General features: G+C 41.4%; 1 protein-coding gene across 3 annotated transcripts; it reads left to right on the top strand.

The window, feature by feature from the left end:
• The first annotated feature begins 536 nt into the window (after positions 1–536).
• UBLCP1 (ubiquitin like domain containing CTD phosphatase 1) lies at positions 537–13,403 on the top strand. 3 transcript variants are annotated; one of them, XM_066559994.1, is made up of 11 exons: positions 537–586; positions 2,903–3,096; positions 3,944–4,035; positions 4,441–4,526; positions 4,615–4,730; positions 5,778–5,876; positions 6,820–6,857; positions 8,970–9,068; positions 9,506–9,622; positions 10,924–11,051; positions 12,382–13,403. In XM_066559994.1, the coding sequence occupies exons 2-11, from the start codon at positions 2,943–2,945 to the stop codon at positions 12,407–12,409; spliced, it is 957 nt and encodes a 318-aa protein (XP_066416091.1). In that variant the 5' UTR covers positions 537–586; positions 2,903–2,942; the 3' UTR covers positions 12,410–13,403. The 3 variants fall into 3 exon arrangements, with proteins under 3 accessions (XP_066416091.1, XP_066416090.1, XP_066416092.1); XM_066559993.1 differs by having other exon boundaries at positions 542–644; XM_066559995.1 differs by having other exon boundaries at positions 552–644; positions 2,906–3,096.
• The last annotated feature ends 610 nt before the right edge of the window (positions 13,404–14,013 follow it).

Below are 14,013 nucleotides of genomic sequence, written 5' to 3'. Positions count from 1 at the left end.
CCTTCTCCAAGCTGAACAAATCCCAACTCTCCCAGCCTTTCCTCCCAGCAGAGCTGCTCCATCCCTCTGATCATCCTGGTGCCTCGTCTGCACTCGCTCCAGCAGCTCCACGTCCTTCCTGTGCTGGGACCCCAGAACTGGGGGCAGCTCTGCAGGGTCTCAGATCCCTGGGCACAGAAGAATATGAATAAACAAAAGGAAACGGACAATAAACTCCTTTCACAGCCGGCAGTGTAAGACACACTCATGCCAGCAGCTGCCCGTGCTAGAGCCGCCTCTCCGGCCTCCCCGGAGAGAGGCCTCAGGCCGGCGCTGAGGGGGCGAGGGCTCCGCAGCGCCCGCCGCGGCGTTCCCTGCCGGTCGGCTGCGTGAGCCCGCCGGAGCAGCCCCGCGGAGCTCCTGTTCCCCCGCCCGGGGCCCGACCCGCAGCGCTGCCCGCCCTCGCCCGGCGCTGCCCGGGCCCCGCTCGGGGCCGGCGGTTCCCCCGGGCCGGCCCCGCGCACATCCGGGCCCCTCCCGCTTCCGCCGCGCGCCAGTTCCGCTTCCTGCGCGGCGGAGCGGGGACGGAGCCGGTCCCGCTGCCGGGGTGAGCGCCCGCTCCGCGCTGCCAGGGCGGGGGCGGATCGGCGGCCCCGCACAGCCCGGTGGGTGCGGCGGGGGCCGGGGGGAGGCCGGGCCGGGCCGGGGGGCCGGGGGCGGGCGGGTGTCGCGGCCGGGCCGGTGCCCCCGCGGGGCGGGAGCGGCTCCGCAGCCCCGCGGCCGCCGCAGCCCCGAGCGGGCGCTCCCGGCCGGGCCGCGCCGCTGCCGGGGCAGCCTCGGCGGGGCAGGAGAGCGCCGCTGTCACCGAGCAGCTGCCGGCCCCGATCCCCGTCCCGCACCTGTCACGGTGCTGTGGGAAGGGCGGCCCGAGCGCTCCGCGGGCGCCTGGGGTGGTTTAGGGGGTTCGGGTTTATGGTGCTTAGCGGAACTCAGAGATGTGGATGCCTGTCTTCGGAATAGTCCCAGGAAAGTGCTGTAGTGCTGCAATTTAACAGCAGAACTCGAATGCTTTCTCTGAGCCGTGGTTTTCCAGCCCATTGGGTCTTGGAGGCCCAAGGGTCTTGTAAAGGCTTTGAAGATGAAATTAACCAAAGGAAGCAAAATTAGCTTTAGTTCTGCACAGCACCCAGCCCCGATGGTGGAGGCCTTGGTAATCCCTGTGTCTTTTTCTGCTCCCAAATCATTTTCCCATTTTCCTTGATTCGGACCCCTGAGTGTTTTGGCAGTGAATAGAAGTGTCTTGTTTCCTATAGCATTTGTCATGACAGAGCTATAGATCTGTAAGGATTGAGAGTTGGTCAGGTGCTCCTCTTTGCAGGGATGATCTTTTAGTTTAGCCCTGGATAGAGACTGCAGAAGTTTTCTGACAGTTCTTGCCCTGTGCATGTCCTTGCAGAATGATTTGAGCTGTATGGTACAGGTAAGGAAACAGACAATAAACTCTCCTTTCTGACTTAGTCTAAAGATTATGGACAGGAATAATTCATGATAATAACACTGTGTATCAACACCATACAGCCTTAGCCTCAGTAGAATTTCTTAGTGCTTCTTAGACCCCTTTTTCATGAGTCTTTTTCACTGTCATGCCAGGTCCCAGTCTGATTTGACAATTTTTGGGAAAAAAATAAATTCATTTCCCAGTGATACAAGTTTTCCTCTTCAATTTGTTTTCAGGGCTCTTAGAGGCAATGGTGTGGAGGTGAAGTTTGTAGTGTCCTTAGCAAGGAGGTTGTACCTAGACTAATTCTCATCTGCTCTGAGATTGGTGGCTATGCCTGGGCAATTACAGGATTGTTCCCCATAGCCTTTACTGTGGAAAAGAGAGATTTTTTTCTGAGAATACAAAGCCAGAGAAGAAGAAGGATCAGAGTTTTGGCTTCTGAGATTTTTTAGAATTGCTAGACCTGCATTTCTTGAAGGTTGATAAGCCTAGATTTTTCACAGATCTGCTCTCTTTTTGAATATCAGTCATTTGAGGACAATTTCACCATCAGTGGTGCAGAGGCCTTCTCTGCATCTCCTGACTATCTGTAGCAGCCTTTTCATACCTTTCTATCTCCTTGATTCTATTTCTAAGCCCTAACAGAGAAAAAACATGTTCTTCCTTTTGCATTAAGCTAAAAATCTTGTTTTTCTGTGTGTTTAATGTAGGACTGAACTGTTAAATACAATTTGTATAAACGATGCTTTGTAAATTAAAGATAGTATAATTATGGTTATTTTGCCAGCACTGCAATGAAAGTGCAGCTCTCTGGGTGTAATTGCATTGTGTGGGTGTGTGTTTTGGCTTTGTTTTCAAATTCCTGCTTTGATATTGCTACAGCGAGATGTAACCTGGGGTGTGCATTACTGCAGGTATTGCACAGTGGAAGGGATTAGAGAAATCCAGTGCCAAAAATGGACTGTTGGGCTCAGAACTATTTTTATGGGCTTATATATGCTAGGGATTTCATATTTGCTGTTGTGTTATTACATCTGTAAAGGCACCCATGGCTGGTTTGGTTGCATAAGTGTTGCAGAGGACATTTCTGAGCTTTGCAATGGCTTTTGTGGTGCTGCAGTGCTGTGCTCGAGTGTGCAGTGCACAGGCTGTACCTGCACTGAACACCCAGCAGATGTGAATGTGACATTGCTAAAAACATCAAAGTGGAACTCAGAGCCCCAGTTTTAACACTGTTCTTTCTCCCTTTGTTTCAGCGCTTTCTCAACACGTTTATCATCTGCTCAGGGGAAACAAACAGCTCTTTGATGTCCAATATAATAAAGAATCAAGAATGCTTTTAGTAGATGTTGTGGTTTGTCTTGTGGAAAGAGTGGTTCTCCTCTTTCTTCCTTACATGATCTTTGTGTTTCCCTCCTGCAGCAGATTTTTCAGACAGTAACACTGAACATATGCTTCAAGGATGTCTCTCTCTCTCATAATAAAATGGGGTGGCCAGGAGTACACGATAACCTCTCTGTCAGAAGAAGACACAGTGTTGGACCTGAAACAGTCTCTGAAGGGCCTCACTGGAGTGTTACCAGAGCGTCAGAAACTGCTTGGGCTTAAAATGAAGGGTAACTCTCCTTCTTTACTGCTCTTGGGGATGTGCCTGAGGTGTTTAAGGACAAACATCCCCTAATCCTAGGCAGGATGTGTGCACTAACAGAGCATCCACTTCCCAGTTGTAGCTCTGGAATGAACATTAATACAGATACTTCCTACATCACTGAATATTGTTTATTATTAATAAACAATTTTCATCTGTCTGGTAATTTTTTAGTGCTTCACACTGCCCTGTCTTAGTGGGGAGGAGAATTGGGGGCAAAAAAGTAAACCTCATGGGCTGAGAAAGAGTTCCATGACTGAAAGATAATAAAATAGTATATAATACTAATTATTATAATAATAGTAATGAAAAGAGGAGGAAGAGGCATAAAACCCAAGAGAAACCAGTGCCACAATGCAGTTGCTCACCACCCACTGACCAATGCCCATCCAGTCCCTGAGCAGCAGTTGGTGTCTCCCAGCCAATTCCCCCCTGTTCATACTCTGGGCATGAGGTTCTGTGCTGTGGAATATCCCTTTGCCCACTTCCCCCAGCTCCTTGTGCACCTGCTCACTGTCAGAGCACAGGAAACTGGAAAGTCCTTGATTTAGAGCAAACACTGCTTGGCACCAACTAAACCATTGGTGTGCCATCAACATTATTATCAAATCAAACCCAAAACACAGCACTGCAGCAGTTACCATGAAGAAAATCAACTCAGTCCCAACCAAAACCAAGACACTGTATGTGGAAGATTATGATAACACAGCTTGGCATAGCTCATATTTTACAGGAAGCTTGTTTCAATTACACATGGAATGTATTGACATTTTTCTGAAATCTTTACCTCAATTAAAAAAAAATCTGCATTACAGGCAAACCTGCAGATGATGATGTTAAGCTTGGAGCCCTCAAGTTGAAACCAAATACTAAGATAATGATGATGGGCACTCGTGAAGAGAGTTTGGTAAATAATTTGCTTGTTTATTAGTTAAACAGGAAAAATGCTTCGTGTCTCCTAACTGTGATTTTAAATTTTGACTATTCCAGTCATCATTTAAAAAATGATAGTATAATAGATTTCTGTTGGCATTTTTAGTGTAAAATAAACTTTGCTGCAGACTCTCAGAGCAGTGTACTTATGAAACTCCTGTGGTGTTCTGTACTTGAAGTACAAACCTGTTATTGTGATACTGACTTCTTAAATCTGAACAATCATCAGTATACTTAAATAATGCTTTCCACTAGTAAAGTGAAACAATTTTGGTTAAATAGTATTCCTGCCTTGCAATGTGCAGTAACAGAAACTTGATATCTATTGTTATTTTTCCTCTCTGATCATTGTTATCTTTTATTATTTTTATTCCTCTAGGAAGATGTCCTTGGGCCGCCTCCAGATAATGATGATGTGGTCAATGACTTTGATATTGAAGAGGAAGTTGTGGAAGTAGAAAATAGGTTAGGAGTTCAAGCTGTTAAAACAGTTTGTTATTGACTGTAGAAAGTACATTTTAATTAACTGTAACTTTTTGCACTGTTACATCAGGGAAGAAAATCTACTAAAAATTTCCCGTAGAGTTAAAGAATACAAAGTGGAAATTCTGAATCCTCCTAGAGAAGGAAAAAAGCTGCTGGTGCTAGATGTTGATTATACACTATTTGGTGAGTTTTTATGCAATTTTTGGGTTTTGTTTGTTTGACAACTCAATTTATTTGCCAGATCAGGTTTCTTGATTTTTGTTTTGGTGTGTTGTACAACATAACTTCTGCTTTGTATGATTTTGTGGTCTTTTGTTCACATTTTAAAAAGCATTTTAAAATGTTGCATGTTGTTGATTTTAGTGCAGCAGTTATTTAATTGCTGCAAAAAGCAGCAATTTATTCTTCTCTGCTGATAGTCTTTCCCTTGACAACTTGTATCTTGACCATCACAGTAGCTTGGCAAGATGCTGTAAAATAATGATCCCATTCTGTACCTGATTTACTCTGCTCTGGGGGGGGGAGTGTGGGAGAACAGCTTCAAATTTTATTTACATACCATTCACAAAAACATGTTTTACTTGAAAATTCTGCCAAGCTGGTTTTTTTTGAAAGCCAGAATTTTCCTTCTAACTTAACTTGCTAGTTTGTAGGTGTGCCATGGCAGCATGACTGTGAGCAGTAAATAATACCTTCCCTTTTCCTTAGTTTTCCTTTTTGATGACATTTGTTTCCAACCTGACTTTAAAATTCAGCCTATTTCTAAGCTTAAAATTTTTATTGAGAGGTCTTCTGCTGGCAGATTTTACAGCAGTTTTGGATTTGGAGCAGGAATGTTTGCATCTCTGAAATGAGCTTGATGTATGTTCACGCAATTAACTGGACTAGGCTGAAGGAATCTGTTTCATATCTGGCCAGTTACTAATTTGTTAAGTGCACAGATGATTTGCCCTGACTCTTCAAAGATATTCATACTCAGAGATCTCTTGATTTAATTATTGCTAAGCCCTCAAGTAGCTGTGAGACCATCAGATAAATATTCCCTCGGCTTTGTCTTTCCACCTTTAAAATGGGCATGGGAGTTTGATATCAAATCATTCATGACCTTAAAGTGCTTCAGTGCTCCCCTCATGAAACTCTTTTGAGTCTCTGGATAGAAAGGAAAATCAGACTGGGCTTTAATAGCTAATACTTTAATACTGAATTGTTTATCTCTTATATTCTGTTTAGACCACAGGTCATGTGCTGAAACTGGGGTAGAGCTGATGAGGCCATACCTTCATGAATTCCTGACTTCTGCATATGAGGACTATGATATTGTAATTTGGTGTAAGTATTATACTCTGTGCCTAAGAACTTATTGTAAATTGTCATCCAGAGCAGAGACTCCAGGTGGGAGGTTTTTATATTGCTTTTTAGTGTGAGTCACAAGATCTAAAATGATACAGAAACGTTTGGCTGTAATTTGCACAACTATTAGAGATATTTTAGAAAAATACCAATTCTTATGTGAAAAAGCCCCACATACTGCTCACAAGAATGGGTCTAGTCACAAGATAAAGCTCAGCATCACTTTACTGACTGTTACTTTGTACAAAGAAACAGAACTCTATAATCAACATTAGAACACTGCTTCATAGTGATTTTACAAATAATCTCAATGCAGACAACACATAGTGAGCTGCCAAATGAACCAAACTCTCCTGTCTGCAGGGGTGGTTGCTTGATTCTTTGCATTCTAGTTCAATTCCTGTCCAACAGCTGGAGAACAGACTTTAGCCAGTGCAGGGTTAAAACCATATTAAAATTGTGTGACAAAATTCCATTTTCATAGTCTTGAACAATGTTTCTCCATGTTCTTAGACCAGCAGGCAGTTTGATACTTTGTTCTTTCCAGATTTTATGTATTCCTGTCATTGCTTCCAGGAGGAAATCCTGCACAGGCAGTGAGGTTGCTCAAGCCAGGTGTATCCATGGTCTTACAGGCTGTGGTTCAGTAACAGCTGATCTAGAAAATGGTATAAATATTTGCAGTGCTTCATCTAGTTGTTCATTTGAAAAGTAAGCTTTTCCAAACAAAAATAGGCTTCCCTGATAAAAGACTTTCTTTAAGACCCTAAAAGTTGCAACAAAAGTGGATCTTTCTAAAATTAAATTTTGTGTAAAAATTTGACATATTGAGTGAACAAGTTCTTAGCTTATTTCTTTTTTTTTGCCTGCCAATGACTTATTTTGATAAAGTATTCTTTCTGTTTTCTCCCTTTTGTTTCAGCTGCTACTAATATGAAGTGGATTGAAGCCAAAATGAAAGTAAGTTGCTCTGAAAACATCTGATTTGTTTCTGGTCTGGGTAACCATTCATGCAGTTGTGCTTATGCTCAGCATTGTAGAGCAGGTTAGAAACAGGGGAGGTTGTATGAATCATAACCTGAGTTGCTTCAATTTCCATAGTCACTTGAAATTATCTTGATCACAAAACTAGATTGAATCTAATTTTAGAATTCCACACAAACTATCAGCAGTAGGTGTTAAATTTAGCAGAACTAAACACAAGTCAGTACCTGCTGAAACTTGGATTTGTCACGCAGCCCTGCACAGTTGCTTTCATCTTACCTCTAATTATAGAGCTCCAGTCTTTAAATGTGATTTTTTTAAAGGAACAGACAGATGTGACATGCTGGAGTAGGTTATCAAGAGGAAACTCTTCTCATATTTATCTTTACCTCTTGCAGCTGGGGATTCTGTTGCTTCCTCTGCCTTATTAAACATCCCATAAGAGCTCTTTCATTTTCTGGTTTCTTCCCCACTGGAATCAGGCAGGAAGCCAGTTTTGAACAGCTGACCTCATGGTAAACATATTTACAGTCAGGCTTAGCAGTAAATCTAATGAGCTTACTAAGAATTGCTGTGTGTTTGGTTGGTGGGTTAGGGGTTTTTTATGTTTATAAATCAAAAGTTATTTCCATTCCAGGAAAAACCTTTCCAAATTTAAGCTTTTACTATGCACTATTTTTCAGGCTTTCACAGAGCAAAACACATTTTTGCAGTGTTCTCTTCCTCAAAATAATTAATTGCCACCACCTTTTCTAAACAAAAATGCCTCTTAGAAATGAGAATCTTTAGTCAGAACTGTGAAGTGGAGTTAGTGCAAGTAAAATCAGTGCTGAGCCTTGCAAACGTTGCATTCTTGTGTCACATATTTATACTGTGTTGTCACAGTAGTGCTAGGACTCAGTCTTGTGAAAAATCATTGTTCAAAACTGGGTTCTTCCCCCTGCACTGGTCACCTTTCTGCATTTCCAGGTTGCTTTTCCAACCCTCCTCCTGAGCCCTGATCCACTGAGATTCCTGCCACTAGATGCCACTTTCTGTTTCTCCTTAAACTGATGGCACCAGGGGTGCTTCCCTACCAGAGTTTCACTTTTGGTCAGGGAGCTGTGATTCCAGCAATAGTTGGCATTACAGTTTCTGGTTTAAAATACAAAGCAGGAACAGCATTTAAAAGAAGGGAGTATCAGACAAGCAAATTTAATCTCTCAGTTACCACCCTTTTATGCCTGAAATTCAAACATTCTAGAACAGCTGGTTCTGTCAGTGTAACAGGATACTGACCCAGGGAGGTAGAGCATTTCATTTGCAAGATTGCATTTTTAAATAAAAGCAAATCAGGTAAGTGTGCCTGGATAGTTGCAGAAGAGCTGCTGCAGTGGGTATTTTCTCCCTGTTACACAGGTTTGCATATGGCTGCTGTTTCACACACCAGAAGTTGTCAGCAATATCTGTGTTGTACCATATCAGCAGATTTTACTGGTACTTTTCAGCTTTGGAAAGGATTTGAAATAGAAATGATGCTCCCTCATCTAGTCTTAAGTTTTTTATTTCTAGAAAGGTTGTTTTACTTAGAGTGTTTCAGGAGTTACCAAATCTTAAAAGTGCAAATTGACACTAATACTGGTTATCTTGGACATGTGCAGGAGGGAGCAGTGACAGTGAGATATTCCTGGGTATTCCATCTTGGATTAGGCTGTGATTTGTGCAAATCACTGTGAGGAACAAAGAGCAGCCAGAACACAATTGCTGGAAAGTTAAGTTGAGGTGTGGAGAACTTGTGAGTGGTTGTGCATGAAGGTTTGAGCAAAACCTCTCTGTATTTTGGCTTCTCTGCAAAGTTGCTTTGATTTTCTGCCAGCATCAGCTGTTAAGTTCCTGATATTAAACACTAAAAATAAATCCCTGTGTGCACTTTTATGATCCCCATTATGTAACAAATGCAAATTTCCCCAGGTATCTATTTTTAGTGTGTCTCTGATAAACCTCCACAGCTCACCCCGTGACAAACAATCTACTATAATTGTGGTTCCAGTTGTCGAGCAGTAAAACTGCCATAATTAGAAGCTTTAATCATAAATCTTTTTGATGCAGGAGCTTGGGGTGAGTACCAATGCAAACTACAAGATCACTTTCATGCTGGACAGTGCTGCCATGATAACAGTGCACACTCCTCGGAGAGGACTAATAGATGTAAGTACCAATTTTTATCCTAGTCTTGTTCTACATTCAGCTGGCATTTTATCCCACCCCTTTAAAATACTCAACAAAAAAAAGTTGTTCAGGAATTTTCATGCAATAAAACTGCAAGAATCTTGGAACCACAGGTTTTTTCTACTGGAAGTCTCTATTCATGTTTTGAGTGATAGCTTTAGATTTCACAGCTTTCAAACCAAACAGTAGGTGAATGTTGCAAGAAAACTTAGTGCCAACAGAAAGGTTTTCCTTAGTGGAGGGTATTTATATTATTTCACATCTTCCTTTGTTAAAGCCAAACTACTTGCTAATGGTAAAGCAAAAGAATACAAGTGTTCATTCAAGTTAGGACTCAGGTTCCTGTAGATGGCATTTTCACGTCCTGCACGTGATCTGATTTACCTGAGATACCTTGTATTGTGTTGTGTTTGCAGGTGAAGCCTCTTGGTGTTATCTGGGGAAAGTTTTCAGAATATTACAGCAAAAAAAATACTATTATGTTTGATGATATTGGCCGAAACTTCCTGATGAACCCACAGAATGGACTCAAGGTAATGGAAACTGGAATTTTCATTTACTGCTACTTTTTCTTGATACTTCAAGTAATACTTTCTCCTACTTCTTTGCTGCAGCATAAAGAAAGACTATTTTTAACTAGCAATGATGCATGTTTTGTTAAATCTGTTAATTCACAGTGCCATTTGTCTGGCTTAGTATTTCCCTAATAACAGTATTAAATAAACCTTGTGTCACTATTAAGCATTTAATAGATTACCAAAATCAATGAAATTCTTATTTCTGCCTAAGTTATACCTGCAAGCTGTAATCAAGCTGGGCATTGCTGACAGGCACCATTGAAAATGTGTTGTTCAATCTCCAGAGTGGTCATATTCAAAAATAAGTCAAATAACAAATGGCTGTACTTCATGATAGTATGACAGGATAATCACAAGTATTCTATATGAGAAATAATTAGTACCTTGAGCCACTTTAACTATAGAACAGCAAATATTTCATTTTATACAACTGTCAACCAGTGTGTGCTCTGTAATTACTGCTGGTTCTGAATAAGAGTGCAGCTTAAATTTCTACATACAGTAGCAGTAAAACAACTTGCATAAATCTCTCTAAAAAAGAAAAAGATGTTTTCAAATGCAGAAGTTCAAGATGGGATCTCTTTGAAAGTATCCACAATGTGAAGAGAAGAGCAGCTGATGAGATCTAACAAGATTATCTTAACTGGAAGGAGAATCAGGAATAGCAAAGATCTTGCTGGAAGGGGATTATCCAGAGGTCCCACTAGCTCAGATTGGAAAAATGTTTGTCAAAGTGTTGTTAACAGCTGCAGACAAGAGCACTGAATCACTAAAACAAGGCCCAGGTATAATGTATTCCAAGCTTTGCTTCTGATACCTCATTTCACAACAGCTCTGGTTGTAGTCAAAGGCTTTTTGCTGAAAAAAATCTGGTTCCAATGATACCACACAACTCACAATGCTGAGCTGAAAACCCCTCCTGCAAAAATCTCTGTGAAATCAATTAGAAAATGTGGCACTCCATTCCAGATCATTTTATCAGTGTGTCTGAGGGGGAAGGCTTGAAGAAGTGTAAGGGAAAATAATTTTTTTCTGGTTGGTGCAAGGTAAAAACTCCTCAGTCCAGTTTGCATGAACAGGACAAATTGGATCTGACCACTACTGGAAAAGGGTTTTCTTTCCTCTTCCCTGTGAAAAGTTATAACTTGTCATAGTACTGAAAATACATTTTAGTCAGGTGGTAAGTGATAGAGAATCTAAAGCATTTTTTCCTTCTGTGAGCAAATGGTTATACCCAGTTTCTCTCTTTTGTATAGATAAGGCCTTTTATGAAAGCACATTTAAATCGGGATAAAGACAAGGAGCTTCTAAAGCTCACCCAATACCTCAAAGAAATAGCAAAATTAGATGACTTTTTGGAGCTGAATCACAAACATTGGGAAAGGTAAGAAAAAAGGCAAAATTCTTGCTTCCTTCTGTCCCTGACCCCGGTGTTTTGTTTGAGGTTATCTCTACAAACATCAGAAACAATGGAACTGATGAACTTTATAACTTACAGTTACAAAGGTCCTTTAGTTTGAGGAGAATTTTAATAGGGCTGTAGTGTTGGGATAGCTTCCCTAAAATGATAAGATTTTGACAGAATGCATCCATGTTTTCCTACTACTCCAGTATTCAGCACTGCCAGTTATGCATCCTAAAAGGAAGAGAATTTTGAAGGAACGTGGTCCCTGCAAACCTCTTTCTTTCCACCCCAGCAAAGTTAGACTGTGGGTTCAGATCCCAAATCCTTTGTTTTAAGGCAACTTCTCTAGAAGTTCCTTGAAAGCTTTGTTGTGTTAGTGTAGTTCTTAGGCACATCCAGGTGGGGTGGTATTGCAGGATTCATCAGCTCCAAGTAACTGTCTTACAAGCAAAAACAAACTTGGAGTTTTCCAGGTGCATCAGTTAGCATCCTAATTCTTGCTAGAAAGTGATTAACTGAAGGGCTTCAGCAAAATTATTCTTGGTTTTATGCAACAGCCAGAGGGTTCAATGCATGTGAAGAAAAACTGTTGGAAAACCACTCCTTTGGTGTTTAAAAAAATGGAGCCTTACAGGCTTGATACAATTTTTCTTTTCTGAATAGAACAGAAAGTAAAATGTTAAACCTTAAAAGCAGTGAAATTCACTGGATATTTCACACTGTCAGTGAAATTGGTTGGATTCTTTCTCCTAGAGTATTTGCAAAGCCTTTCTCACACCACACAGGCAGATTGCTCCAGCTCTGGTGCCAAGAGAGCTGTGAGATCAGAATACAGAAAGCAGTTCAGAGTCACTCAGCTTCTCCAGAGAAGCTGCTGGAGGGCTGTTCTTTTCAGGTTATGCTGCATCAGTTCATTAAAGTCCTGAATTTATTTGAAGGAGTGCCATTACTAATGGGCCTTTTCATCTTAAAGGATATAAAAGCCACTTCTCCAACTGATGTAATTTTCCATCCTCTTAGCATGAAACAGGTTTCCATTTCCTTCCTCCCTTTTGTTTAAAAAGCCTGATAGAGTCTAACTAGAACATGACTTTGAATTACCGCAAGATAACCTATCGTGGAATTGAAAGATGTTGAAATTAAATAAAAATCATAAGTGCTATTGATTGATTGCATATCTAATTTTTGGTTATCAGTAGAAGGATTGTTGGTAAGAAAAGAAAGCAGAGTCATACTTTGATCTTAAGATCTCAGGTATATTTGTGGCCACCTCTTACTTGGTGAAAAACTCTACTTTTGTTTCTTTCAGGTATCTCTCAAAGAAGCAAGGACAATAACACTAATAAAACTGTGTGGCACTGAATCGAAGGGAACATCACTAAGATCATTGGACTTTTCCTTGCTTTTGTGCTAGAGTATAATAGTGCTGGACACTGGACCCAATGCCAGAACGACTGCTAAACTTGGTCTTCCAGCTGGTTGGTTGTGGGTTTTTTAAAAGATCACAGCAATAAGCTCAAAGTGGGAGAAACAAGTCAGTTGCTTTTTCTTGCATTCAGTTCTGGTGTTACTTCTCAAAATACTTTCCTCTCCTTTGCTGCTGAAGTATAACCATAACCATCAAAGACCAAAACCATTCTGAGACTAGAAAAAAAAAATATTTAGACCAAAAATGTTGATTAAAAAGCCAACCTTGGCAGTGTATGAATTGTATAAGTCCTCTATTCCCTCCATCTTTAGAAACAGTCTCCCTCTCCCATTCCAGTATTTAAGTCTATAAATTACAAGTTGTCTAAGTTTGGTATGTATTAGTATGTCAGTGTTTCTCTGTGCAAGACAGTAAGATGGGAAAGTACCACCTCTGTGGCCAGTTTACCCCAGTGTGTGAACTTGTACTATAAAGCAGTGTTTACTGGAAAACAAAAGATTGAAATTTGAGGGAGAGAAACCCACTGTTACTTGATCAGTGAAAAGCAGTCTGCCTGAAAAATCCCCATATCTCAGATAAAGGGTTTAAACCTCAGATGGGAAAGTCACATTCCTAACAAAGCATGAACAAAACCCTTGTTCTCTTCTAGCTAAATCTTGTCAAAGTGCAAACACTGCGTTTAAATACAATATTCAGCCATACTGTTCTTAAAATATCATTTACTTGCGCTGCTTATGCCTGCACTATAGAAGTGTGATGTGACTGCTGTTTGGCATTTCCAACACTTGTGCATTATGCAGTTCATGGATTTGAAAGAAGACTGACCCTTTCAAATAAAAAATGGTATATATTGTTCTTAAGGAACTATAGCAGTTGTGTAAATAATAAATACCTTTTTCATACTTTGTGTCCTGTGCTGCCTTCATTATTTAGCTTGCATCAGGAACCATCAATAATATTAATTTGGGGGGGATTGGAGGATTTGTTTGGATTTCAAAGACACCGGGTTTGCATCAGGAGTTGAGTAAGAGCCTGGTTTGTGCCTCTGTGGATTAGGGACGGGGTGTAGCACCGGGCTGGCCAGGAAAGGAGCCCTGACAGCTCATGTCAGGCTGTCAGGACAGCAGGCACAGATGAGCACGCAAGGCTCCAGCTCAGTGACCTGTCAGAAAACATCCAGGTCCTTGTTCAGGGCTCTGTGTGCTTTAGTGCCAGCCCCAGGTGCCTTTGACAGAGCAAACCAGAAACCTGATGCATAAAAGTGGTGCTGTAGGTAAGTGTGGAGGGTGAAGAGCTGCAGTTTTGTCTCTAGAGCTGATTTCTGATCAAGGAGCTGAGCCCTGTACAGACAGCACAGGGAGAATCCCTGAGCTTACACCAGTGATCCTTGCCTGGAAAAGCTGCAGCAGCAGAGATCATGGAACTGGGGTGTGGTGCACTGGTGTTCCTTTGACTTTGAACACTGGAAAGAAGTCAAGGCATTGCAGTTAAATCAGCTGTGGAGTTTGTGCT

The sequence above is a fragment of the Molothrus aeneus genome, chromosome 15 (genome assembly GCF_037042795.1).
Source record: "Molothrus aeneus isolate 106 chromosome 15, BPBGC_Maene_1.0, whole genome shotgun sequence".
NCBI lineage: Eukaryota > Metazoa > Chordata > Aves > Passeriformes > Icteridae > Molothrus > Molothrus aeneus.
The sequence above is the reverse complement of the archived record's forward strand: the minus strand, read 5'-3'. Positions and strand labels throughout refer to the sequence as shown.